The sequence below is a fragment of the Microcaecilia unicolor genome, chromosome 4, assembly GCF_901765095.1.
Source record: "Microcaecilia unicolor chromosome 4, aMicUni1.1, whole genome shotgun sequence".
Classification (NCBI taxonomy): Eukaryota; Metazoa; Chordata; class Amphibia; order Gymnophiona; family Siphonopidae; genus Microcaecilia; species Microcaecilia unicolor.
The window spans coordinates 205544520-205568151 of NC_044034.1; the positions used below are offsets into that span (position 1 = coordinate 205544520).

The window sequence follows — 23632 nt, forward strand, 5'->3', positions numbered from 1 at the left end:
AGCTCTCAACAGAGACCCATAAAGAAGTGAATGGCACACATCCTAGCAATATATCCAGCTACAAACTATGCCAAAACATTTCACAAGACCTCATAATCATTCACAAAGGAAAAATATTCAACACAAAGGAATCTTTCACATGCTGGTAGTATATGTCATCCAGTGTAAAAAATGTGACAAAGGGTGCTATATTGGAAAAACAAGCCAGATGCTGAAGAAAAGATTTAAATTACATAGACATATGAAAAATGCAAGTGCCAACCAGAATGTTACCTCTGTGGGACAGCACTTTACAAAACCAGAACACTGTACCAATGATTTTATGGTGAGAATACTGAAAGGAAACTTTAAAACAATACAGGAACGCAAGACCTTTGAAGTCCAAATGGTTAAATATTTTGACACCCATCAGACAGGACTTAACAAAGATATGGGTTTTTCTATAACATTATAAACCATGAAATTTCACTGCTTTGTCACCCTCTCATCACCATGCATATTTCCCTGTCCCTCGTCCTCTCTGTTTCTCACCTAGCCCACCCCTCCCTCATCCCTTCAGACTGTCACTGAAATATTTTGATGTTTCACTTATATATGCTGTTACTTATCAAAATTTGCTTATTTCTGATCTGACGAAGGGCTACCTTCGAAAGCTAATAAAAAAATGTATTAAGTTAGTCCAATAAAAAATGTATCATCTTATTTTATTTTCTCTGTTTTATTTTATTCTATTTCTATTGATTACATTTTAAAAATGGACTAACAAGGCTACCACATCTTGCTTAGTATGTAAAGCACTTTGATTGTAATCACAGAAAGGCAGTATATCAAGTCCCATTAAATTTTCAAACCTCTCCGCAATGGCGTAATAGTAAGGACCCTCTGAATTTCATTTTACCACCACAGATTCTGTTCTGCATGATATGTTATAACGTTGGGAAATGTAATAGTATCATAGTAACATAGTAGATGACGGCAGAAAAAGACCTACATGGTTCATCTAGTCTGCCCAACAATTTAAACTCATGTGGTACTTTATGTGTATACCTGACCTTGATTTGTTTCTGCCATTTTCAGGGCACAGACCATAGAAGTCTACCCAGAAACAAGGCCCACCTCCCAACCACCAGCCCCGCCTCCTCCCACCGGCTCTGCCACCCAATCTCGGCTAAGCTTCTCAGGATCCATTCCATGGATTTAGGTGGTGACAGAAGTGGATTAAGGGCGGGAAAAATGTGTTTCAGTCATGTTTGCAACAGTGCTAAGGACTTTTGAAATGCCTGTATTCACCAAACAGTTACCAAACAAATCATCCTCTTTGCCTTATCAAATTCAGCTAATTTAAAAACTAAGAAAACGTAAGCTTTGTCTGACTTTATCAACTTTCAGACTAACAGGAAAAAAAATGTGATTTTCACTCCTGAATCTGTATACCCTTCAGTGATGCCATAAGGTAGAGGGAAGTCCTAGATGCTAAACTTTGCCACAAATAAAACAATTCCAAACATTCCCACCTCTCAATTAACTGTTTCTACTTTATTTTATTTTTTTCAACACTTGCTATACCACAAGTGATCCCTGAGGTAACTATGCGGTTTACAATTTCTATTATAGGTACTTTGCACTGTCCCTAATGGGCTTACAATCTAAGTTACATATTGTATCTGGGGCAATGGAGGGCTAAGTGACTTACCCAGAGTCACATGAAGCTACAGAGGGAATTTAACCAGGGTTGCCAGGTGGAAAATTTTTTTCCCACCCAATCCCGCACAAGAAACAGCCCAAAACCCGCCCAAACACAAACCCCGCCCCTGACACCCCCACCCCCGCGTCATCACCCCCGCCGTCATCAACCCCGCCCCCGCCGTCACCGCCTCCCCCGTCACCGGCCCCACCTCCTCCGTCACCGGCCCCGCCTCCCACGTCATCGGCCCCGCCTCCCACGTCATCGGCCCCGCCCAAAACGTCACTAACCCCGCCCCCCGCGGCCGAAAAAAAAACCCGCCCTGAAGCCCAAAAACCAGCCCAAAAAACCGCAACCCGCCACGGGCAAAAATTTCCTGCGGCGGGTCGCGGAAAACCGCCCAATTGGGCGGTAAAACCGCCCACCTGGCAACACTGAATTTAACCTGGTTCCCCAGGATCACAACCCACTGCCGACTGTCAGGCAGCAGCAGGAATTGAACCCGGTTCCCCAGGTCCGCAATCCATTACACTAACCATTAGACCACTCCTCCACTCGTCATATTTACTGCTCCATCAAGCAACTCATTCGTAATTAGCCCAGCCTAATTTGTATGAGTGAGGAGCTGAAAAAGACAACAAGTATTTTTGCCACTGTTGTAGTGGTTCACAGAGTCTGCCAACACGCTTCTCAGATAAACTAACTACACAGCAAAATTTGAAGTGTTGAATGTTCTCGAGCAGGAGAGCAAAATCCCCGGTTGACTGCAATGGAGTAAAATAAGCTAGGCTTCCAAGTTCTCTGCAATATTTGCCAAAACATGTTGTAAGTTTTCTTACTTAAAACTGAACACAATACATTCAAACACAAAGGAAAGTTGCTTACCTGTAATGGAGTTTCTCCATAGACAGCAGGATAATGCAGAAATGCTATTGGTGAAGTCACCAACAACTCCTAGAACAAACAATGGAGTAGAAGATTAGCCTAATGGTTAGCGCAGTAGGCTGAGGAACTGGGTTCAAATCCCATTGTGGCTCCTTGTGACCCTGGGTAGGTCAACCATCTGTTGCCCAAGTACAAAAAAAACTTAGATTGTGAGCCCACTAGATACAGAGAAAAGTACCTGCATATAATAAATGTAATCTGCTTTAGTTGTACCATAGAAAGGCAGTATATCAAAATCCATGACCCTTTAAACCCCATCTCCATGCCCTTTTATATTTGCTCTTCCACAGCCCAGAAACTTTTGAAAGCATTTATTTGGCATCTGCAAAGTTTTTCGCATTGGTACACACAGTCTTTTCTTGCTTCCATCTGTTACAATGCTGGCTGATTTCTTTTAGAATTAAGGAATTCTTTTTTTGTTTTTTTTAGGGGAAGGTATGACTACTGATATACTCACTCCTGTCACACAAAATCCTATGACCTCCTGCATGTAAAACACTTGAATAGGAAAGCGAGAACAGGACATGTGTACCTTTCTTTAGTCACCTTATTTTCTAACTCTTCTTATCTATCTCTATGTTAACCATCTCTCTGACTTCATGTGCACCTTTCTTTAAATTAGTCACCTTACTTTCTATCTCTTCTTACTCTCTTACCTATCTACATGTTCCATCTTTGCTCATACCTGACATCAAAATCCCTTCTAGGAAGTATGAACTCCCCTTCAAATCACAAGTCAGGAACCTTGGAATACAGTTAGATTCAACACTTACTCTGATTCCCCAAAGCCAAGCAACCTTCAAGAGCTGCTTCTACTATTTGCAACAGCTAAGCTGCCTCTCCCCTTTCATCGAGAAGGTAAATCTTATCCCAGTTGTGCATGCCATGGTAACATCAAGACTGGATTACTGCAATGCACTATACAATGGTCTGACTACAAAGGGCCTGCACCAGCTCCAGTTGATTCAGAATGCAGCAGCAAGACTCATGACCACATCACACTATTTTTGCAAAAACTTCATTGGCTCCAGTACAATACAGGGCTAAATTTAAACCTCTATGTCTGATCTTCAAGAGCCTGAAAAGAAATGGCCCCGAATATCTGAAGAATAGGATGATCCTCCACACACCGCCAAGGACACTAAGATTCTCCCAAGGACTTTCACTAACTACACCCTCTCCAAAAGACATTACACGATGTGATACCCACAAGCAAGCCTTCTCCGGAGTAGCCCCCACACTCTGGAATGCATTGCCTGAAAGGCTGCGCTTAACACAAGACTATCTCTACTTCAGGAAGCAGGTGAAAGCTTGGCTCTTCAACCAAGCCTTTAACGGAAGAAGTAACTAAGTTGTTAGTCTCACTCACACACACAAGGATTGACTCGGGCTGCACATCCTGCAGCAGGACATGTTTATCCACTCCTACCCTAGCTAATATTTAACCATCTCTCTGACCTCACATGCAACTTTCTTCAAATCAATCACCTTACATTCTAATTCTTCCTACTCATCTATGTGTTACAACTTTGGCTTAACCTTCACTATCAATTATAATGTTCTAGTACATATTGTGTTGTCACTGCAAGTAGTATACCATGCCATACTTTGTATTGTTGTTCAAATATTTTTACTGTTCTAATTGCCTCCTGCTCATGTTTGATCTATTCTTACTATACACCACCTTGAGTTCCTTCAAAAAGGCGGTAAATAAATCCTAATAAAATAAATACCTACGCTGCCTATTAAAATGTTCTACTACATATTGTGTCGACATTGTAAGTAGTAACAATGTCATACTTTGTATTATAACTCATGTTTGATCTATTCTTACTGTATACCACCTTGAATGAATGCCTTCAAAAAGGCAGTAAATAAATCCTAGTAAATAAATAAAATTTATCTTTACTGAGGACCCAGATGGTACAAGGGCAGATCTAGTCTGCTACATCCACCAATGGTGAAGAGCGATCTCATCATCATATTGCTGAAGAAAGATGGTGTCAAAGAATACAAAGACAACACTGGACTATAATTTCAGACAGGGCTTTATTTTTTTAAAACTCGGAAATTAACAATCCATTTTTACGCACCATTTCTCCTCCTCTCTGCACTTAAATCACAGGGGCCTATGAATGCGGGGCCTTCAGTCCTGTGAAAGCACACTCCCTCAGGTCAAGCTGCATCACTAAATAGTTCCTGATAACATATCACACTTTTCCCTATGCACACATTCATCCCATCATCCGAAGACCATCAAAACCCTCTACAAAATGAAGGGAGGGGTTCAGAATCCAGAGTGAACACAAAATAAAATAAAATAAAAACAATGCATTTGACTACAGTGACAGAATGAACATCATTTAATAACACGATACTCCTCCCTAGCATCACTTGGACTAAGGGACAGCTATCACTCAGTATATGTTGACAGCTAACGTCACAGGCCCATGGCTGAAATCACTTCCTCTAATTAATCCAAGCTCATGGATGGCATCATAGACAGCCATGTTACTATCAAAAACCCCTAGTTTGTAGATTCCAATTTGGGATACCTCCTTTCCTACTCCTGGGTAGTCATCTTCCAGTTTTGGACCAGAACTGTTTACGAGATCCCCCACAATTACAAAGACTAAGAAACAGATGGGAAATATTCTGTTTTCCAACATGGCAGGTGTCATCAGGAGTTACTGAATATTTTATTAATGAATCCTAGTGAGTTCCTCCACAATCTTTATTAGGTCATCTACAGTTGCCTCTCTCTTCATTCCACTGCCATCGTCAATCTGGAATGCAAAAATAATAAATTGATAGGTGCCTGGGATATTTGTAAGATGATCCCTTCCCTTTACAATTAATGCTGTATGTTGGTCTTATAACAACCCAACTGTTTAACATGTCCACTCTCACCCTTATAGTTTCATATTCATTCTTTTATCGTTTAACCTCAGCTCCCAACACCCCCTACCGTCCTCTTTACCACTGTATCCCTTCCACTGTCCACAAAAGCTACTCGAACAAGCTTTACCTGTAAATTTGCTACCACCTCCTGCATTTTGGAGCGGTTAATGTCCAGGAAGCTCTCAATCAAATCACCATCAATGAACCCTGTAGCAGGTTCAGTCTTTCGCTCTGTATGAAATGATCTCCAGGTAAAACAAGTTAAGGAGAGAAAACTATGGTCTCACCATGCAGTAATGTCATGCCATTCCACTCCTTCCTTCATATCCAGATATAAGTGATTATCCCCTACCTCCCTCCCTCCTTCTCCTCCCTGCCGAGTTACAGGCCCCCCTCCCCTTCGAGTTGCAGCCCCCCTCCTTCCCAGTTCCACGCCCCCCCTCTGCTCTGAGATCCACGCCACCGCGCTTCCCTCCCTCTCTCTGTCTCCCCTCAGACTGCAAGCATGACCTGTCCTGCGGTAGCCCCTCGCCTTCCTGAGTGCCGGCTGTAATTTAAAAATTCTTACCTTGGGGTCCGGCGTCCGCAGTGAAGGCCAGCGGTGCTTCAGCCTGCCTTCCCATCTGTCTCAGCTCTGCTTCTGGTCCCGCCCTTCTGGAAACAGGAAATGAGGGTGGGACCAGAGGCAGAGGTGAGACAGATGGGAAGGCAGGCTGAAGCGCCGCTCACCTTCACTGCGGACACTGGACCCCGAGGTTAAAATTTTTACATTACAGCCGGCACGCAGGAAGGTGAGGGGCTGCCAGAAGACAGGTTGTGCTTGCAGTCGAAGGGGAGACAGAGAGAGGGAGGGAGGCGCGGGGGTCGTCGAACTCTGAGGGGGGGGGGGGCCCTGGAACTCGAAGGGCAGGGGGGACCCTGGAACTCGAAGGGCAGGGGGGGCCCTGGAACTCGAAGGGCAGGGGGGGGCCCTGGAACTCGAAGGGCAGGGGGGGCCCTGGAACTCGAAGGGCAGGGGGGGCCCTGGAACTCGAAGGGCAGGGGGGGCCCTGGAACTCGAAGGGCAGGGGGGGCCCTGGAACTCGAAGGGCAGGGGGGGCCCTGGAACTCGAAGGGCAGGGGGGGCCCTGGAACTCGAAGGGCAGGGGGGGCCCTGGAACTCGAAGGGCAGGGGGGGCCCTGGAACTCGAAGGGCAGGGGGGGCCCTGGAACTCGAAGGGCAGGGGGGGCCCTGGAACTCGAAGGGCAGGGGGGGCCCTGGAACTCGAAGGGCAGGGGGCCCTGCAACTCGAAGGGCGGGGGGGCCCTGGAACTCGAAGGGCAGGGGGGGGGCCCTGGAACTTGAAGGGCGGGGGGCCCCTGCAACTTGAAGGGCGGGGGGCCCCTGCAACTCGAAGGGGAGGGGGCCCTGCAACTCGAAGGGGAGGGGGCCCTGCAACTCGAAGGGGAGGGGGCCCTGCAACTCGAAGGGGAGGGGGCCCTGCAACTCGAAGGGGAGGGGGCAGGGGGTCCTGCAACTCGAAGGGGAGGGGGCAGGGGGTCCTGCAACTCGAAGGGGAGGGGTGCCTGGAACTCGGAGATGGAGGGAGGGAGGGAGGGAGGGATGAAGGGGGGCATGGAAGAGGGGAGGGGGGCTGGAACTTGGAGGAGAGAGAGGGAGAGGGGAAGGTAGGGAGGGGGGCATGGAACCTTGCTAGCGCCCGTTTCATTTCTCTATGAAATGGGCCTCTTTTACTAGTGTATACATATTGCATGCATTCCTCTCATAGCTCTGGTTGACATAGCTGCTCTGTAAAACTGAGCTGGCATTTTGTGTAACACTTGTAAGGTGTCTTTGAAGGATATAAAGAGTGTTCGATCTTGCCCACACTCTTGATGACTTTGTTAAGTCGGTTCTGCACATCTAACAATAGGTTGTACCAGCCCTCTGACAATGAGGTAACCAAACCTGGCAGAGAAAAGAAATGCAATTAGATATCAGTGTTAGGCAAAAGAGCTGGTTGTTAATATGTAATGCAATCAATGTTATGGAAATTACAAAAGCAGGTTCATTACTAATGTTCATGAATTTGAAGGAAATAAATTGAATTTTAGATCGATTCCTAAGCCAGGAAAGTGAGGCTTCTTGACTAACTGTACAATTACAACACAGTTCTTAGTTAAATTTCTTGCCAAGTAGGTTCAGAGACTGGTTTTATAACTTGAAAATGAATGGTCTTCAATTAAGCGAATGCTACATACCTGTAGAAGGTATTCTCCGAGGACAGCAGGCTGATTGTTCTCACTGATGGGTGACGTCCACGGCAGCCCCCTCCAATCGGAACACTTTCTAGCAAAGTCCTTTGCTAGTCCTCGCGCGCCGATGCGCACCGCACATGCGCGGCCGTCTTCCCGCCCGAACCGGCTCGTGCCGGCCAGTCTCATATGTAGCAAGACAAAGAGAAGGGAAGACACAACTCCAAAGGGGAGGCGGGCGGGTTTGTGAGAACAATCAGCCTGCTGTCCTCAGAGAATACCTTCCACAGGTATGTAGCATTCGCTTTCTCCGAGGACAAGCAGGCTGCTTGTTCTCACTGATGGGGTATCCCAAGCCCCCAGGCTCACTCAAAACAACAACCATGGTCAATTGGGCCTCGCAACGGCGAGGACATAACTGAGATTGACCTAAAAAATTTACCAACTAACTGAGAGTGCAGCCTGGAACAGAACAAACATGGGCCTAGGGGGGTGGAGTTGGATTCTAAACCCCGAACAGATTCTGAAGCACTGACTGCCCGAACCGACTGTCGCGTCGGGTATCCTGCTGCAGGCAGTAATGAGATGTGAATGTGTGGACAGATGACCACGTCGCAGCTTTGCAAATTTCTTCAATAGTGGCTGACTTCAAGTGGGCTACCGACGCTGCCATGGCTCTAACATTATGAGCCGTGACATGACCCTCAAGAGCCAGCCCAGCCTGGGCGTAAGTGAAGGAAATGCAATCTGCTAGCCAATTGGATATGGTGCGTTTTCCCACAGCCACTCCCCTCCTGTTGGGATCAAAAGAAACAAACAATTGGGCGGACTGTCTGTTGGGCTGTGTCCGCTCCAGATAGAAGGCCAATGCTCTCTTGCAGTCCAATGTGTGCAGCTGACGTTCAGCAGGGCAGGAATGAGGACGGGGAAAGAATGTTGGCAAGACAATTGACTGGTTCAGATGGAACTCCGACACAACCTTTGGCAAGAACTTAGGGTGAGTGCGGAGGACTACTCTGTTATGATGAAATTTGGTGTAAGGGGCCTGGGCTACCAGGGCCTGAAGCTCACTGACTCTACGAGCTGAAGTAACTGCCACCAAGAAAATGACCTTCCAGGTCAAGTACTTCAGATGGCAGGAATTCAGTGGCTCAAAAGGAGGTTTCATCAGCTGGGTGAAAACGACATTGAGATCCTATGACACTGTAGGAGGCTTGACAGGGGGCTTTGACAAAAGCAAACCTCTCATGAAGCGAACAACTAAAGGCTATCCTGAGATCGGCTTACCTTCTACACGGTAATGGTATGCACTGATTGCACTAAGGTGAACCCTTACAGAGTTGGTCTTGAGACCAGACTCAGACAAGTGCAGAAGGTATTCAAGCAGGGTCTATGTAGGACAAGAGCGAGGATCTAGGGCCTTGCTGTCACATCAGACGGCAAACCTCCTCCACAGAAAGAAGTAACTCCTCTTAGTGGAATCTTTCCTGGAAGCAAGCAAGATGCGGGAGACACCCTCTGACAGACCCAAAGAGGCAAAGTCTACGCTCTCAACATCCTGGCCGTGAGAGCCAGGGACCGGAGGTTGGGATGCAGAAGCGCCCTTTCGTCCTGTGTGATGAGGGTCGGAAAACACTCCAATCTCCACGGTTCTTCGGAGGACAACTCCAGAAGAAGAGGGAACCAGATCTGACGCGGCCAAAAAGGAGCAATCAGAATCATGGTGCCTCGGTCTTGCTTGAGTTTCAACAAAGTCTTCCCCACCAGAGGTATGGGAGGATAAGCATACAGCAGACCCTCCCCCCAGTCCAGGAGGAAGGCATCCGATGCCAGTCTGCCGTGGGCCTGAAGCCTGGAACAGAACTGATGGACTTTGTGGTTGGCTCGAGATGCGAAGAGATCTACCAAGGGGGTGCCCCACACCTGGAAGATCTGTCGCACTACACGGGAATTGAGCGACCACTCGTGAGGTTGCATAATCCTGCTCAACCTGTCGGCCAGACTGTTGTTTACGCCTGCCAGATATGTGGCTTGGAGCACCATGCCGTGACGGCGAGCCCAGAGCCACATGCTGACGGCTTCCTGACACAGGGGGCGAGATCCGGTGCCCCCCTGCTTGTTGACGTAATACATGGCAACCTGGTTGTCTGTCTGAATTTGGATAATTTGGTGGGACAGCCGATCTCTGAAAGCCTTCAGAGCGTTCCAGATCGCTCGTAACTCCAGAAGATTGATCTGCAGATCGCGTTCCTGGAGGGACTAGCTTCCTTGGGTGTGAAGCCCATCGACATGAGCTCCCCATCCCAGGAGAGACGCATCCGTGGTCAGCACTTTTTGTGGCTGAGGAATTTGGAAAGGACGTCCCAGAGTCAAATTGGACCAAATTGTCCACCAATACAGGGATTCGAGAAAACTCGTGGACAGGTGGATCACGTCTTCTAGATCCCCAGCAGCCTGAAACCACTGGGAAGCTAGGGTCCATTGAGCAGATCTCATGTGAAGGCGGGCCATGGGAGTCACATGAACTGTGGAGGCCATGTGGCCCAGCAATCTCAACATCTGCCGAGCTGTGATCTGCTGGGACGCTCGTACCCGCGAGACGAGGGACAACAAGTTGTTGGCTCTCGTCTCTGGGAGATAGGCGCGAGCCGTCCGAGAATCCAGCAGAGCTCCTATGAATTCAAGTTTCTGCACTGGGAGAAGGTGGGACTTTGGGTAATTTATCACAAACCCCAGTAGCTCCAGGAGACGAATAGTCATCTGCATGGACTGCAGGGCTCCTGCCTCGGATGTGTTCTTCACCAGCCAATCGTCGAGATATGGGAACACGTGTACCCCCAAGTCTGCGAAGTGCCGCTGCTACTACAGCCAAGCACTTCGTGAACACTCTGGGCGCAGAGGCGAGCCCAAAGGGTAGCACACAGTACTGGAAGTGACGTGTGCCCAGCTGAAATCGCAGATACTGTCTGTGAGCTGGCAGTATCGGGATGTGCGTGTAGGCGTCCTTCAAGTCCAGAGAGCATAGCCAATCGTTTTCCTGAATCATGGGGAGAAGGGTGCCCAGGGAAAGCATCCTGAACTTTTCCTTGACCAGATATTTGTTCAGGGCCCTTAGGTCTAGGATGGGACGCATCCCCCCTGTTTTCTTTTCCACAAGGAAGTACCTGGAATAGAATCCCAGCCCTTCTTGCCCGGATGGCACAGGCTCGACCGCATTGGCGCTGAGAAGGGCGGAGAGTTCCTCTGCAAGTACCTGCTTGTGCTGGAAGCTGTAAGACTGAGCTCCCGGTGGACAATTTGGAGGTTTTGAGGCCAAATTGAGGGTGTATCCTTGCCGGACTATTTGGAGAACCCACTGATCGGAGGTTATGAGAGGCCACCTTTGGTGAAAAACTTTCAACCTCCCTCCGACTGGCAGGTCGCCCGGCACTGACACTTGGATGGCGGCTATGCTCTGCTGGAGCCAGTCAAAAGCTCGTCCCTTGCTTTTGCTGGGGAGCCGAGGGGCCTTGCTGAGGCGCACGCTGCTGACGAGAGCGAGCGCGCTGGGGCTTAGCCTGGGCCGCAGGCTGTCGAGAAGGAGGATTGTACCTACGCTTGCCAGAAGAGTAGGGAACAGTCTTCCTTCCCCCGAAAAATCTTCTACCTGTAGAGGTAGAGGCTGAAGGCTGCCGGCGGGAGAACTTGTCGAATGCGGTGTCCCGCTGGTGGAGCTGCTCTACCACCTGCTCGACTTTTTCTCCAAAAATATTATCCGCACGGCAAGGCGAGTCCGCAATCCGCTGCTGGATTCTATTCTCCAGGTCGGAGGCACGCAGCCATGAGAGTCTGCGCATCACCACACCTTGAGCAGCAGCCCTGGACGCAACATCAAAGGTGTCATACACCCCTCTGGCCAGGCATTTTCTGCACACCTTCAGCTGCCTGACCACCTCCTGAAATGGCTTGGCTTGCTCAGGGGGGGATCGTGTCCACCAAGCCCGCCAACTGCCGCACATTGTTCCGCATGTGTATGCTCGTGTAGAGCTGGTAGGGCTGAATCTTGGCCACGAGCATAGAAGAATGGTAGGCCTTCCTCCCAAAGGAGTCCAAGGTTCTAGAGTCCTTGCCCGGGGGCGCCGAAGCATGTTCTCTGGAACTCTTGGCCTTCTTTAGGGCCAAATCCACAACTCCAGAGTCGTGAGGCAACTGAGTGCGCATCAGCTCTGGGTCCCCATGGATCCGGTACTGGGACTCGATCTTCTTGGGAATGTGGGGGTTAGTTAATGGCTTGGTCCAGTTCGCCAGCAATGTCTTTTTGAGGACTGCGTATGCCTTGTAGCGCTATAGAAATGCTAAATAGTAGTAGTAGACATGATGCATGGGTACTGTGGACGCTTCCTTAGGTGGAGAAGGATAGTCCAGGAGCTCAAACATTTCAGCCCTGGGCTCGTCCTCCACAACCACCGGGAAGGGGATGGCCGTAGACATCTCCCGGACAAAGGAAGCGAAAGACAGGCTCTCAGGAGGAGAAAGCTGTCTTTCAGGAGAGGGAGTGGGATCGGAAGGAAGACCCTCAGACTCCTCGTCAGAGAAATATCTGATGTCTTCTTCCTCTTCCCACGAGGCCTCACCATCGGTGTCAGACACAAGTTCACGGACCTGTGTCTGTAACCATGCCCGGCTCGACTCCGTGGAACCACGGCCACGGTGGGAGCGTCGAGAGGTAGACTCCCTCGCCTGCACCGGCGAAGCTCCCTCTGCCGACGTAGTCGGGGAGCCTCCCCGGGAGGCTACCGCACTCGGTACCGCAAGCGGCACCGATGTCGGAGACCTCACCCCGGACAATGGGCCGGCCGGCGCCTCGCTCGACGGTACCGGAGGCGCAAGCACCCCCGGTACCGGAGGGGAAGAGCGCAACAGCTCTCCCAGGATCTCTGGGAGAACGGCCCGGAGGCTCTCGTGCAGAGCGGCTGTGGAAAAAGACATAGAAGCCGATGCAGGAGTCGATGTCAGAACCTGTTCCGGGCGTGGAGGCTGTTCCGGGCTGTCCAAAGGGGAGCGCATCGACACCTCTTGAACAGAGGGCAAGCGGTCCTCTCGGTGCCGATGCTTACTGGGTGCCGACTCCCTCGGCAACCCAGAGCTCTCGGTGCCGACACAGGAAGGGGACCGGTGACGATGCTTCTTCGACTTTTTTGAACGAAGCACGTCACCGGAGCTTCCCGGCACCGACGAGGAGGACGCAGAATCCAGCCGTCTTCTTCCTCGGGGCCGAGGCCGAAGAGGGTCGGTCTCGGGGGGGCTGTACCGCAGGAGCCCTCAGGGTAGGGGGAGACCCACCCAAAGGCTCACCGCCACCAGCAGGGGAATGGACAGCCCTCACCTGCACTCCAGACGAAGCACCACCGTCCGACGACATCAGCAGACGAGGAGGTCTCGATACCACCGACACCGACGCAGCCCTCCGATGTCGCCCCGATGCAGAGGGCCGATGCCTCGATGCAATCGGGGGCGAGGATGAAGGTCCGGGCGCCGACGACGTCGAGGCAGTCGATACTCCCGGTGCCGATGCCGACGAAGAGCCCGAGAACAAAATGTTCCACTGGGCTAACCTCGCTACCTGAGTCCGCTTTTGTAAGAGGGAACACAGACTACAGGCCTGAGGGCGGTGCCCAGCCCCCAGACACTGAAGACACGACGCGTGCCTGTCAGTGAGTGAGATTACCCGGGCGCACTGGGTGCAATTCTTGAAGCCGCTGGAAGACTTCGATGTCATGGGCGGAAAAATCGCGCCGGCGAGATCAAAACTCAAAATGGCGAAAATGGCACCACAAAAATAGGGGGAAGAAAAACTTCAACCGAGGCCTAAATAGGGCCTACCCTGACGACGAAAGAAAACTTACCGGGGCAAAAAACTCAAAGTACGGGAAGGGAGAAAACCAAAAGGCCTCCTCCCGACACCTTTTTTCTTTTTTTTAAAGAACAAAGTCGAAGAACGACGCGCAAGGTCAACTTTGGGGCGCGAACGGCGAAACACGACCGTACCGAGCGCGGACAAAAGAAGACTGGCCGGCACGAGCCGGTTCGGGCGGGAAGACGGCCGCGCATGCGCGGTGCGCATCGGCGCGCGAGGACTAGCAAAGGACTTTGCTAGAAAGTGTTCCGATTGGAGGGGGCTGCCGTGGATGTCACCCATCAGTGAGAACAAGCAGCCTGCTTGTCCTCGGAGAATAATGAAATACACTTGACTGTACATTTGAAATCTGTTTAAAATGCACTGCAAGAAAGTTAAACAAAGTCTTATGTTAAGAAACGCCTAGCCACCCACCTGGGGCTAACCTTGTGGCCACCTGGAGGGTTGTACCCAGCACAGATCAGGTCCACCTGCACCTGCCGCTTGTGCTCTACACTAGCACCCTCCACCCCACCAACTGGGTTTCACTTGCCTCTGGGACAGTCTCCCACACTCTGATAATTCCCTGGTGAATTCTAGGCTATTGGGCCACATTCTCAGGGGTCCCAGTGTTCTCAGAAAGCACCCACAGATCAAAACACAAACCACCAGGATTCTTAGTCAGTCCAGGACTGCAGAGTCAATAAATAAATCAGGTTTACTGTCAGAGTAGAACAGTGAACCACTTAAACAGGTGGAAACGAACAGGCAATGACAGATAAATTACTTCATAGCTTAAGCTAACAGCTTTTGGCGGGAAGAAGAAACTGATAGTTTTGTAACAACTTTACAAACAAATAAGAGTCACCATCTGATGTCCAAACAAAGGAAATGCACATCATAAACAATAGCTATACAATTTACAAGGAGGACAATTTCCTGTTTCGCCACACCTCCCCCCTCTAAGAGAGACTCCGAACTGCAGCCTTCTCAGTGCGCTGGCCGGGTCTCAAGAGTCCAGTGTCAGGGCGGTTCAGGCTCATCCATTCTGGTGTGCTGCAAGGTATACCTTATGGCAGAAGCTTTTAACACACTCAGTACATGCCAATACTTTTAATCCTATATGCTTCATCTTGTGAATAGGGAGGAGCATCTTCTAACAGAAACTTTTACCAAACTCAGCACATGTGAATAGTTTCAGTCCTGTGTGGATTCTCTGGTGCTTCGTTAGCAGTGATTTATGAATAAAGCTTTTTCTATATTCGGTGTATGTACAATGTGTCTCTTTTATACACGTTTCCTGTATAGGCTTCACTATCCTGACACTCTTCTGGTGGGCTACACACAGCTACACCATGGCTGTGCGATCCGCATAGGCTATTAACATATTTACACGAGAGGTATACTGCTTTTTGTCTTGAAAGTCCATAGAAATAACAACTGCATGGGCCTCCTTTGTAGGACTGGTGCCACCCATGTAAGCCACCAGCTTTGGTGCAGGAACTGAAACGTTCTTTAGTACAGGCTTAGGATTATTTGGGCAATCTGCTTTGAAATGTCCTTTTACACCCACACTGGTAACAAGGATGTTCATGCTTAAAGTGTTTAGATTTTTGGGAAACACTGGAGGATTTGCTGACAGTCTCTGAGGTTACCGGGATATTTGGCTGCCCTTAGATCTTGGCTGCTGCAGTACAAACGGCTTTTCTTTATTTATTAGGATTTATTTACCACCTTTTTGAAGGAATTCACTCAAGGCGGTGTACAGTAAGAATAGATCAAACATGAGCAATAGGCAGTTACAGCAGTAAAAATATTCAACTAATACAAAGTACGGCATGGTATACTATTTGCAAAATCAACAATACATAACAGAACATTATAACTGATAGTGAAGGGTAAGGCAAAGTTGTAACATATAGATGGGTAAGAAAGTAGGAAGAGTTAGAAAGTAAGGTGTCTGATTTGAAGAAAGTTGCACATGAGGTCATAGAGATGGTTAAATATTATCTCAGCTAGAGTAGGAATGGATAAACATGTCCCGCTGTAGTATGTGCAGCCCGAGTCACTCCTTGTGTATGTGAGTGAGATTAACATGTTAGTTACTTCTTCCATTAAAGGCCTGATTGAACAGCCAAGCCTTCACCTGCTTCCTGAAGTAAAGATAGTCTTGTGTTAAGCGGAGCCTTTCAAGCAGTGCATTCCAGAGTGTGGGGGCTACTCCGGAGGTTCGCTTGCGGGTATCACATCGTGTAATGTCTTTTGGAGAGGGTGTGGTTAGTGAAAATCCTTGGGAGGACCTTAGTGTCCTTGGCGGTGTGTGGAGGATCATCCTATTCTTCAGACACTCAAGGCCATTTCCTTTCAGAGCCTTGAAGATCAGACATAGAGTTTTAAGTTTAACCCTGTATTGTACTGGCAGCCAATGACGTTTTTGCAAAAATGGTGTGATATGGTCACGTCGCTTGCAACCTTCTATGAGTCTTACTGCTGCATTCTGAATCAACTGGAGCTGGCGCAGGCCCTTTGTAGTCAGACCATTGTATAGTGCATTGCAGTAATCCAGTCTTGATGTTACCATGGCATGAACAACTGGGATAAGATTTACCTTCTCGATGTAAGGACAAAGGAAGTGTAGCCAACCAGGGATGGTTAGCACAAAAATGCCAGCTAACTCAGTCGCATTCTTTGGAGTACGGGGCTGGTGATCTTGGAATGCCTCAAATGCTACCAGTGAGCTTTCCTCTAAGATAGTGCATCCAGTCTTTCTGAGAAATCTCACTGAGGCAGTACATTTTTTCAAAGGCAGTATCAATGTCCCCTCAGGTATCATCAAACTGTGCAAACAAGTTGGGCCCGATCCGGGGGATGGGCTGGAGCTTTGGATAAGAGCCATTTTCATCTCCAACTTCATTTTCTGCAGCTGGAATTCACGCTCCTCTTGCTACTGTCCCTCTGCCAGATTTCAGCTGGTGTGTTATCTGGACCTGCCAACTCATGGGCCTCTGCTCATAAGAAGTCTAGTCTCTCCTTAAGAGAACTCTGCATAGGCAGGTCCTGCAGCTCCTCCTTGCTGAGGTCATCCAGTCGCTCTGGTGTTAGGACAGGTATATCCGGTATCTGACAGCCGCTGAGAGTCGCCATCAGTACGCTGCTAATTGCCTAACGCTACCAAAAAAAAAACCTGAATGGGGAAAGGACCCCTGTTATTGCTGCACTGGTTCACTGTGCTCTGTGTCTAGAGGTTACAGATTTAAAAAAAAAAAAAAAAAAAAAAAAAATCTGAATCACTCAGTGGATGGTGACCCTCACTCCACACAGTGAGCTTGACAATCCCACCACGCTGCCACAAAAAAGGACACCTAGCCACCCGTCTGTGGCTAACCCTCTGGCCACCTGGAGGGTCTGTCCCCAGCACAGCTCAGGTCTGCCTACACCTGCCGTTTGTGCTCTACACTAGCACCCTCCACCCCACCGACTGGGTCTCACTTGCCCACTCTCAGGTTATTTCCCGGTGATTTCTAGATTACTGGGGCCACATTCTCAGGGGTTCAACAGTTCCCAGAAAGCACCCACGGACCAAAACACAAACCACCAAGATTCTTAGTCAGTCCAGGACAGCAGAGTCTATAAACTAATCTGGTTTATTGTCAGAATAGAACATTGAACCATATAAACAGGTGGAAAAGAGCAGGCAATAACAGGTAACTGAATATGGATCAAATATAAAACTATCTAAACATTTATCTACTACCTAAATAGTACCTGGGGAGTTCAGAAACAAGATATAGCTGCTCAAAGGTTATGAAGTTTAATTGTTCACAGGGTCTCAGGAAAAGAGAACCTTCTCTTTCCACTCCCTTATCAGCAACTAAAAAAAATTACTTCACAGCTTAAACTAACAGCTTTTGGTGGGAAGAAGAAACTGATAGTTCTAACAACTTTACAAACAAATGACAGTCACCATCTGCTGGACAAACAAAGGAAATGCGCATTATAAACTAATATAATAATTCGCACCTCCAACGTTCTGATGCTGACTCCATGGCAGCATGGCAGTGAAGCCGTGTAGTGTTCGTAATCGCCCCACCCTTGAGGGAATGCTGTATAGTTGCCAGCCACTGTGCCTCCCTCCCTCTCTCTGCCCTCCAAGCACGACCTGTCTGGCAGCCCCTCGCCTTCCTAAGTGCTGGCTGTATTTTAAAAATTCTTACCTTGGGGTGCGGCGTCCACAGTGAAGGCGAGCAGCGCTTCACACTGCCTTCGCATGTGTCTCAGCTCTGCCTCTGGTCCCGCCCTTCCGGAAACAGGAAATGAGGGTGGGACCAGAGGCAGAGCTGAGACACATGCGAAGGCAGTGTGAAGCGCCGCTCACCTTCACTGTGGACGCCACACCCCAAGGTAAGAATTTTTAAAATACAGCCAGCACTTAGGAAGGCGAGGGGCTGCCGGAAGACAGGTCATGCTTGGAGGGCAGAGAGAGAGAGAGGGAGGGGGCGTCCTGGAACTCAAAGGGGAGGGAGGGAGGAGCGGGGGGGAGGGTGGAACTCGAACGGGGGGCATGGAACTCAAAGGGCAGAGAGAGAGAGAGAAGTAGGGAGGGGGCCTGGAACTCAGAGGGGAGAGAGATGGAGGGAGGAGGGCCCTGGATATGGGTGGATGGAGGAGAGGCCAGGGGAGAATGCAGAGTTGATGCACATGTAGGGTAGGGGGGCAAGGGACAGAGAAGAATTGCTGTACCACGATGGATGAAGGGGGCAGGGCACAGAGGACATTTGCTGCATATGGATGAATGCAGGGGAGAAAGCATAATTGGTGCACACGGGACACACACTTCCTCTCTCTCTCACACACACACTCTTCCTCTCTCTCTCACACACACACACTCTTACACTCTCTCTCACACACACACACACACACACACTCACTCCTAACAGTTCCCTTAAAAACATAATTGCCATTAGAGGACAACCTTGCTAGTGCCCGTTTCATTTCTTTCAGAAACGGGCTTTTTTTTTTTTTTTTTTTTACTGGTAGCTATATAATTTGCAAGCAGGAAAATTCCCCGTTTCGCCACACCTTAACCGTATAATATGTCAAGACATACACAGCTATCAAGTTGGCTCTAGGAGTGGGAATATGCAGTTTCTTTGACTCTGATCCAGACACAGAAGGTAGTGGCGGTGGACCCAGGAGATGAAGGGTGATTTCCCCTTCTGTCAGCTAAGCATTAAGAATATTATTTTTCTGAGGTGTGGGTTAGGTAAGAAAGGGAAAACTATTTGTACTGGCTGGAGGGATAGGAATAATCTTAAATTTCATTTTAACATGGAGCCCATGTGCTAATTTCAGCATTATGATTGGTGCACTTTTCATAGCATTAGTTTACTACACTGAAAAAGTTTGATAATTTTTAGAGAACAATTCTTATTGGCTACAATGTTCCTAGCTGTAAAGAGAAGTACATTATGATCACCACTACCACTCTATTATAACTGGGTGAACTAAAGCCCAGAGAGATGAAGAGACCTAAGGTTACAAGATCAGTAATAGGATGAGTTAGGAACTCATGAGTCCTTGCAACCTGCCTGACATATACAATCATTTTACACTGTATTTTGGTACACTTCTATCCTTATCCATAAAGGAGAGGCAAAAATTTACTGTTTTTGACCGAGCAGTTTCTTCCTGCTCCTTTCTACTTCCAGTTCAATCAGGTGTGCTAGCGCTTTTAGCACACGTTAAAAATCAGCTGGCACTAAATGCTAAAGGTAAAATTATGTATCATACCTGATAATTTTCTTTCCATTAATCATAGCTGATCAATCCATAGACTAGTGGGTTGTGTCCATCTACCAGCAGGTGGAGATAGAGAGCAATCCTTTTGCCTCCCTATATGTGGTCATGTGCTGCCGGAAACTCCTCAGTATGTCGATATCAAAGCTCCATCCGCAGGACTCAGCACTTAGAGAATTACACCCACAAAGGGACACTCTGCCCAGCTCACCACCGCCGAAACGGGGGAGGGGAATTAACCCAGCTCATCCCCACACAAGTGGGGGAGGGGAATCCGTCCAGCTCATCCCTGCGGAGCGGGGGAGGGACACCACACCTGCCGATGCGGGGGGGGGGGGGGGGGGATCTGGCTTAACCTTCAACCGCAACCGCGGCAGGAGCTGACTGACCCTAACACCGCCGAAGCGGGAGGGGTACAAAGCTGCTCTACTGCCGCACAAAGCGGGAGGGAGCGCCGGTAGAATTTAGGTCTCAATCCAGCCCCGTAAAACGGAGGGGAGAGGAATGCAGCAGCTCACTGTAACACAAAATCGTCTCAACTCCTGAAGAATCCAATTGAAAAAACTTGAACACGAAGTCCTCCTGAACAGGAACTGAAGACTAAACTTGAACCTGAAATGCAACCAGGATAAAAACAGTACAGATATCTGGGAGGGGCTATGGATTGATCAGCTATGATTAATGGAAAGAAAATTATCAGGTATGATACATAATTTTACCTTCCATATCATCATGCTGATCAATCCATAGACTGGTGGGATGTACCGAAGCAGTACTCACCCAGGGCGGGACATAGAAATCCCTGACCGCAACACTGAAGCTCCAAACCGGGCCTCCGCCCGAGCAGCCACAGTCAAATGGAAATGCCTGGAGAAGGTATGAGCCGATGCCCAAGTTGCCGCCTTGCAAATCTCTTCCAAGGAGACGGACCCGGCCTCCACCATCGAGGCCGCCTGAGCTCTAGTGGAGTGAGCCTTCAGCCGGATAGGCGGCACCTTCCCTGAGGCCACATAAGCCGCTGCAATGGCTTCCTTGACCCATCTTGCCACTGTAGGCTTAAGCAGCCTGCAGACCCTTACGAGGACCTGCAAACAGGACAAACAGATGATCCGACTTCTGGAAATCATTGGTCACTTCCAAGTATCTGATGATGACTCGTCTCACATCTAGATATTTGAGAGCAGAGTACTCCTCTGGGTAGTCCTCCCTACGAAAGGAGGGTAGGCAGAGCTGCTGATTCACATGGAAGCGAGAAACAATCTTGGACAGGAAGGAAGGAACTGTGCGAATAGACACTCCTGCCTCAGTGAACTACAGAAAGGGCTCTCGACATGATAGCGCCTGGATCTCGGAAACTCTTCTGGCTGAAGTGATAGCCACCAAAAAGACTGCTTTCAACGTCAGGTCTTTCAGAGATGCCCTTGACAAGGGTTCAAAAGGTGGTTTCTGCAAGGCTCTTAGCACCAGATTGAGATTCCAAGCAGGTACCACTGAGTGCAGAGGAGGGCGCAGGTGATTAACTCCCTTGAGAAAGCGCACCACATCTGGTTGCGAAGCCAGGGAAGCACCCTTCAGGCGGCCCCTGAAGCAAGCCAGAGCCGCTACCTGGACTTTAAGGGAACTGAGCGACAGGCCTTTCTCCAGACCTTCTTGCAGGAACGCCAACACTGAAGAAATTGGAGCAGTGAAGGGAGAAAGGGAGCCTGCCTCACACCACGATGCAAAGGTACGCCAAACCCTGGCGTAAGCAGTAGAAGTAGAGCGCTTCATCGCTTTCAGCATAGTGGCGATGACCCTGTCTGAGAAGCCCTTCTTCCTCAGACGCTGCCGCTCAATAGCCAGGCCGTAAGACCAAAGGGGGAGGGATCCTCCATCACCACGGGACCCTGATGCAACAGGCCCTGCTCCGCTGGCAGCCGCAGAGGGCCGTCCACTGAGAGCCTGATCAAGTCCGCATACCAGGGACGTCTGGGGTCAATCCGGACCCACCAGGATTATCCGGCCCGGATGCTTTGCCACCCGGTCTAGCACCCTGCCCAACATGGGCCAGGGCGGGAACACATAGAGAAGCTCCTGTGTCGGCCACTGTTGGAGAAGAGCATCTACTCCCAGAGATCAAGGGTCCCGTCCTCTGCTGAAAAAGCGCGGCACTTGGCAATTGGCCGATGACGCCATCAGATCTAGGCTCGGCTGGCCCCAGCGCTTCGTGATGTCCAAGAACGCCTGAGCCGATAACTGCCACTCTCCGGGATCCAAGGTATGGCGACTGAGAAAGTCCGCTTGACATTCATGACTCCGGCAATGTGGGCCGCCGACAGCTGTTCCAGGTTCGCTTCCGCCCACTGGCATAGATTCATGGTCTCCTTGGCTAGAGGGGCGCTCTTGGTACCTCCCTGGCGATTGACATAGGCCACAGCCGTGGCATTGTCCGATAGGACCCGTACTGGCTTCAACGCCAGTACCGGGAGAAACTCCAAAAGCGCCAACCGAATGGCTCTGAGTTCCAGGAGGTTGATAGACCACTTTGCCTCTGCAGGAGACCAGAGCCCCTGCGCTGTCCTTCCCAAGCAGTGGGCTCCCCAGCCCGTCAAAGAAGTGTCCGACATGACGACAACCCACTCCGGGGTCAAGAGGCATCCCTGTGGACAACTTGTCTGTCCTCAGCCACCAGCTCAGCGCCTTGCGCACTGCTGGCTCCAAGGGAAGGCGCACAGCGTAATCCTCCGACACTGGAGTCCAGCGCTGCAGCAGAGAGTGTTGTAGTGGTTTCATATGAGCCCTGGCCCAGGGCACTACTTCCAGCTGCACATAGTCCCAAGCCTGAAGAGGAGAGGCTACTAGGAACTGGTCCACCTGAGCCTGAAGCTTGACAATCCGATTGTCCGGCAGGAACACTCTGCCCACTTGGGTGTCGAAACGAACTCCCAGATACTCCAGGGACTGAGTCGGGCGCAGCTGGCTTTTCTCCCAGTTGATGATCCACCCCAGGGAGCTCAAAAGAGCAATCACCCGGTCTACAGCTTTGCCGCACTCTGCATAAGAGGGGGCTCGGATCAACCAGTCGTCCAGATAAGGATGGACTTGTACTCCTTCCTTTCGTAGGAAGGCCGCGATGACCACCATTACTTTGGAGAAGGTCCGCGGAGCAGTAGCCAACCCGAACGGGAGGGCTCTGAACTGGAAGTGTCGGCCCAGGACTGCAAAACGCAGAAAGCGTTGATGAGGAGGCCAGATGGGAATGTGCAAGTAAGCTTCCTTGATGTCCAAGGATGCCAGGAACTCCCCTGCCTTCACTGCCGCTATAACAGAGCGGAGAGTCTCCATTCGGAAGTGCCGAACTTTCAAGGCCCGATTGGCCCCTTTGAGGTCGAGGATAGGCCGTACAGAACCTCCTTTCTTTGGTACCACAAAGTAAATGGAGTAACGTCCCTTGCCAAGCTGATCTTCTGGCACCGGAACGACCGCACCCAGGCGGATCAGATTGTCCAAAGTCTGCTGCACTGCCACAGCTTTGACCGGAGACTTGCAGGGAGAGAGCACAAACCCGTCTCTTAAGGGTCGGCAGAACTCTAGCTTGTAGCCGTCTCTGATGACTTCCAGCACCCAAGCGTCTGAAGTTACCCTGGTCCACTCGCACAGAAACCATGACAGCCGTCCTCCAATCTGCACTGGGCCATGGACCAGGGCCCCGTCATTGGGTACGAGACCCTGGGGGAGGACCGGAGGATGCACCTCCGGGACGGCGGTCTCTGCGAAAGGAATGCTGCTTGGGGGAGAAGTTCCTCTTGAAGGAAGAGGGGGGCAGAGGAGCCCGACTTGCCAGGACGATATCGACGGGCTTCTTCCTGAAACCGTCCTTTGGAGGAACCGGGGCGAGCACCACTGGCCCGAGCCCTGAACTCTGGTAACCTCTTGCCCTTAGATGTGCCGAGATCGATCACAATTTTGTCCAGCTCAACCCCAAAGAGCAGCTTGCCTTTAAAAGGCAACTTAGCCAGGCGAGACTTAGAGGCGTGGTCAGCAGACCAATGCTTCAGCCAAAGCCAACACCGTGCAGAGACTGTCTGAGCCATACCTTTAGCCGAGGCTCTCAAGACATCATACAGCAAGTCTGCCAAATAAGCCAAGCCCGATTCCAGGGCCGGCCAATCAGCCATCAAGGAAGGATCCGAGGGGGAAGCCCGCTGTACAATCGT

General features: G+C 49.9%; 1 protein-coding gene across 2 annotated transcripts in view; it reads right to left on the minus strand.

Annotated features, from left to right (window-relative positions):
- Positions 1-4659: 4659 nt before the first annotated feature.
- DDB1 (damage specific DNA binding protein 1) overlaps positions 4660-23632 on the minus strand; it is a 276368-nt gene continuing 257395 nt past the window's right edge. For both annotated transcript variants that reach the window (XM_030201144.1, XM_030201145.1), the window contains 3 exons: positions 7376-7478; positions 5658-5781; positions 4660-5415 (listed from right to left, as the gene is read on the minus strand). In XM_030201144.1, coding sequence (XP_030057004.1) covers positions 5332-5415; positions 5658-5781; positions 7376-7478 — 311 coding nt within the window. In that variant the 3' untranslated portion in view covers positions 4660-5331. The remainder of the gene's footprint in view (positions 5416-5657; positions 5782-7375; positions 7479-23632) is intronic.